Source organism: Limulus polyphemus, unplaced genomic scaffold, assembly GCF_000517525.1.
Source record: "Limulus polyphemus unplaced genomic scaffold, Limulus_polyphemus-2.1.2 Scaffold966, whole genome shotgun sequence".
In the NCBI taxonomy this organism is placed as follows: Eukaryota; Metazoa; Arthropoda; class Merostomata; order Xiphosura; family Limulidae; genus Limulus; species Limulus polyphemus.
The window spans coordinates 271,447-276,490 of record NW_013666576.1 but is presented as its reverse complement, the minus strand read 5'-3'; the positions used below and the strand labels follow the sequence as shown (position 1 = coordinate 276,490).

The following is a 5,044-nucleotide window of genomic DNA, read 5'->3' as shown; positions in this document are numbered from 1 at the left end:
TCCGTTACGGTTAACATAGAAAACAAGGTGCCCCTCAAAATCATATATCGTCTATGATTAAACCCTTAGAACCAGTTACTTCCGTTACGGTTAACATAGAAAACAAGGTGCCCCTCAAATTCATATATCGTCTATGATTAAACCCTTAGAACCAGTTACTTTATTTGCCACAGATCGAACTGTACCACAATTTAAAAACAGCTAATTATAAAAGATCTGGATGTAAGAGCTTAATAAACAGAAAGACCCGGCATGGCCAGGTGGTTAGGGCGCTCGACTAGCAATCTGAGGGTTGCGGGTTCGAATCCCCGTCACACCAAACATGCTCGCCCTTTCAGCCGTGGGGGCGTTATAATGTGACGGTCAATCCCACTATTCGTTGGTAAAAGAGTAGCCCAAGTGTTGGAGGTGGGTGGTGATGACTAGCTGCCTTCCCTCTAGTCTTACACTGCTAAATTAGGGAGGGCTAGCGCAGATAGCCCTCGTGTAGCTTTGCGCGAAATTCAAAACAAACAAACAAACATTAATAGTGCTGTCTGTTGTATGTCCATATAACTACTTGACAGGGAGTGGATTGATCTTCATCAAGAATTGGTATGGTGGTTCATTAAGTCCATGCACAGGTACATACAAATTTTGAATTAAAAAATATATCAGTCGATTTATTACGGCTTTTTGAAAAGGCGAACCTTCCTGAAGTCTGATTTACTTTTCGACCAATTTAATGGAAGTAATATTTTCAATTTTTTATATTGCTCTGATTTTCTGTCTATCTATAACTCTCTCCAAACTATAACAGATAGCGACGAGGAGTAACACAGAAATACAACTAATCGCTTGTTGCTTACGTTAAAAAATTGTGTTTAGTGCTATAAAGTGCTACGTATTTAAGCTTCTAATTGTCGTGGAAGTCAGAACTACATAAAAAAATAACTTATTATAGGAGGTTATCTTTAGCGGTTTATAGTGACCAAAATAATGAGATATTTTCAATTCATAAGAGTACAAATGTAGAATCGTCTATTCGCAAAGGATAGTACTTATTACACTGGGGTTTGAGTTGGGATCTCAATTATTTATTACACTGGGGTTTGAGCTTTGGTCTCAATTATTTATTACACTGGGGTTTGAGCTTTGGTCTCAATTATTTATTACACCGGGGTTTGAGTTGGGATCTCAATTCTCGAAGATTTTTGCAAAAAAAAACATTTGCCAAAAATGAAAAAAAACAACTACATGTGCTTGATTTCTGTGTTGGTTACTGAAATCGTTCGTTAAGTAATTTGTTATATTCACCTGCTTAGGTAAATATTAAGAATTTTTAATTAAAGAACAGCAAAATTAATTGAAATAGTTTATGATCACCAACAAATTTGTTACTATTAGTATAAATTTAGACGTTAATAAATCATAAAAAAATATTTGTTTACCTTCCTAATTTTGTAATAATCATCTCTGTTCCCTGTTCGAAAAACTTGTCCCATAATTCCTTGTTTTCCAGGTAGCATTCGGTGTTGTTGAGTTCTTCGCAGTTGCACAGTACACTAGAGCACGTATTGGGATCGGCTTTCTTCTGGCGCTTATTCTGGGAACCTTCAGACATAAAACGACTTCCAATGCTCTCGTCAGATGACATAAATACTCCATCGTCTTCTTTAATCGACGACGAAATCCTCATGTCGTTGTCGTTTTCGTCTAACTTAAGGGGCAGGGATGGACGTGAAGATTCAGTGAGGATTTCTTCAGGTGAAGATGGTGCATACTGTAGTTCTGTGTTAACATCCTCCGATTGATGGTGCTCAAGAGGGGTTGGAATTTCTGAAATACGTGATAATAAACACTGGATTAGTAAATGTAAGAAAACTGTTAATATTACAGCAAAGTGAAACAAACAGTATAACCGTTGCACGTTTAATTGAAATTGAAGTGTTTTCCCAGATCATAGACTAATCACATGTTTAAGTTTGTTTGTTTGTGTATAAACACGAAGCTATACAGTGGGCTGTCTGTGTGCTCACCGCTGGTATCGAACCTGGTTCCTAACATGTAAGCCATCCAGTTTACCAGTGAGCCACTAAAGAGCAGTTATTTAAGTACAAAATAATTGCCTTCCTGGGTAACAGTAATACCAAGTTAACACAGAAGTATTCATCCCAGTATGCGTATCTTTAGGTAAAAATAAGGAGTATATAAGGAGTATTATATACTTACTTTAAAACAGTTTGTTTGTTTGAAGTTAAGCACAAAGCTACACAATGGGCTATCTGTGCTCTGCCCACCATGGGTATCGAAACCCGGTTTCTAGCGTCGTATGTCCGCATACATACCGCTGTGTCACTGGGGGGTGGGGGGAGCTTTAAAACAGAATTATCTTTCTCCAACATATTTTGAACAATAAAGAAGATTAAAGTATTTCTAAACATCTTATTTTATAGTACCAATATCTATATGAAAAGTTAAAAATACTTTGCTTGTTGCATGTCGAAACCAAAGAGAGACCTTTTTCTCAGCCGAAAAGTTCTTCGTACCGATTGTTAACACTCTAAATTTTTTATGAAAGGCTATTTCATGTTAATTCATTTAAGAAACATTAATCAGTATGGCTAGAGAGGCACTGAGGCTTTTTACGCCTGACAATAGATAAAATTATGCTTGACTGTATGTGTGTTTTTCTTCTAAAAAAATATAACTCACATGTTAAGGTAAACTAAAATCACTATCCTAAATAAAATTAACTTTCGTTTAAGTTAAAAACAGAAATGTCTAACATGAAATGAATAATACAACAAGATGGTAAAGGGAAAGGAAAAAAAGAGAGAGTAATCATTATGCTGGAAAGTAATGAAAAACCACTAAAGAAAGGACCACGAGATTGTAAGTAAGAGATGGGACCAAATTTAGCTATTCAAAGAATAATCTGACAGGGAAAATAAGATAAAAAGGGGTCATTCAAATAGTACAGATGAAAATACCGATGTGTAAAATTTTTACTATTTAAAACCTTTTATATTTAACATATTTTAATAAATATTTGCAGAGTGAATTACTATTGTTTAAAACTGGTATTTTACTGTACTTAGGATTACACGATCTGAAAATTAATATTTCAGGATTTCTTGGAATATTAACTATAACATTAATACGACGAGGATTTCCAGAGTTATCGCAAGTTTATATTAACGAAATGGGATTTTGTTCGTTTAACACCAACTTTTCATGATTCGCTCGCTTATATCACTTTAACCTTGATATTTTATGGTATCAGCCAGGGAGTATTTCAGTGTAACACAGATAAAGGCTAATAAAGTCCGCTGACATTCTAAATAGGCCCGGCAAGGCCAGGTGGTTAGGGTTCTCGACTCGCAATCTGTGGGTCGCGGGTTCGAATCCCAGTCACACCAAACATGCTCACCCTATCAGCCGTGGGGGGTGTTATAATTTGACGGTCAATCCCACTATTCGTTGGTAAAAGAGTAGCCCTTAGAGTTGGCGGTGGGTGGTAATGATTAGCTTGCCTTCCATCTTTCACTGCTAAACTAGGGACGGCTAGCGCAGATAGCTCTCGTGTAGCTTTGCGCGAAATTCATAAAAAACAAACAGACATTCTAAATCGCACTTGAAACACCAAGTTGGATAACTTCTACACACTGATTTTTTATGATTTAATATTAATTTTTGTTATTCGCATGGTTATTCCATTTGAACATCGTGTCTTTATTGTTGTAGTCAAGGATTATTTCGTAGTACCATATCGATTTATGATTCTAATGATTATCTTCAGACTTTTTTATGGTTCCCAGAATTATCTTAGTTGATATTAGTAAATTAAAGTTTGCAAGATTATCTTCCTTTATATATTTTATTTTTATATTCATATCTTACGATACCTGAGATTACATCAGTTAAGCGTGTGCGTTTTATGATTTCTAGACTAACTGTTTAAAATTCGTATTTCATGAACAGCAAGATTATTGTAGTTAAATAATAAAAGTTTATGGGACCATAGGTTTATATCAATCATACACTTATAGAAATAGATTCAATGATAATATTTTCTTTCGTCTCCCCGATGGGTCGTCTGTAGATTTGTTGACTTACAACGCTAAACTCTGAGGTTCGATTACTCACGGTGGACAGAGCGCATATACCCTATTGTATATTTCTACACTAAAACGAACAAAAAAAATCATTTTTTTTAGTTCTCCTGGCTTCTCAGTTTAATTCAGATATATTATGGATTTTGAATTCATTTCAATTTCACATTGACATTTTATAATTTTAGGGAGTCTTTCAATCTAACAATCATAATTCATGGTTTTTGAAATTTTGTCTGCTGACAATTTATATTTCAAAGTTATCAAAGTTATCTAAGTTGGATATTTATATTATTCTGCTTGTGATGGCCTTGCATAGCCTGGTAGTTAAGGTGTTGGACTCGCAAACTGCTAGTCACGGTTCGAATCCCCGTCACCAAACATACACGCCTTCTCAATCGTTGTGGCGTAATAAAGTGACAGTGAATCCCACTATTGGTTGGTAAAGAGTAGCTAGCTCCATACTAGCTGCCTTCCGTCTATTGTATTACTGCTTAATTATTGACGGATAGCATAGATACCCCCCGTGTAGCTTTTCGCGAAATTCAAACCAAACTGCTTGTGATATTATATCAGTTTGATTGTTCAGCGGTGGCTCAGCAATAATAAAGAGGGCTTATAACGATAGAATTCGTGGTTCGATACAATTGAGTAACTTTGCGCTAAGTAAACGTAATTTTGACATTAATAATTTATAATTCTCAAGGTTAAAGAGCATTCATTACTTTATATTTCGACCCAAGCGTGGCCTAGTGCTTAGTGGAGATCCGGTGTCTCTGGTTTGAGACGTCGTGCTACCAAACATGCTTCGCATTTTCCCTATGGGTGCGTTATAAGAATGTGTACCAGGCGACAGATGCTGCAGACTAGTTATCTTCCCTCTTGTCCAGGGGGTCCTGCATGGCCAGGTGGTTAGGGCGCTCGACTCGCAATCTGTGGGTAGCGGGTTC

The 5,044-nt window shown here is 36.2% G+C and overlaps 1 protein-coding gene across 1 annotated transcript in view; it reads right to left on the bottom strand.

Moving 5' to 3' along the window:
* The window catches only part of LOC106461471 (T-box transcription factor TBX20-like), a 47,872-nt gene that overhangs the window by 30,451 nt on the left and 12,377 nt on the right, over positions 1-5,044 (bottom strand). Inside the window, exon 2 of the mRNA XM_022388440.1 lies at positions 1,431-1,863. Coding sequence (XP_022244148.1) covers positions 1,431-1,863 — 433 coding nt within the window. The remainder of the gene's footprint in view (positions 1-1,430; positions 1,864-5,044) is intronic.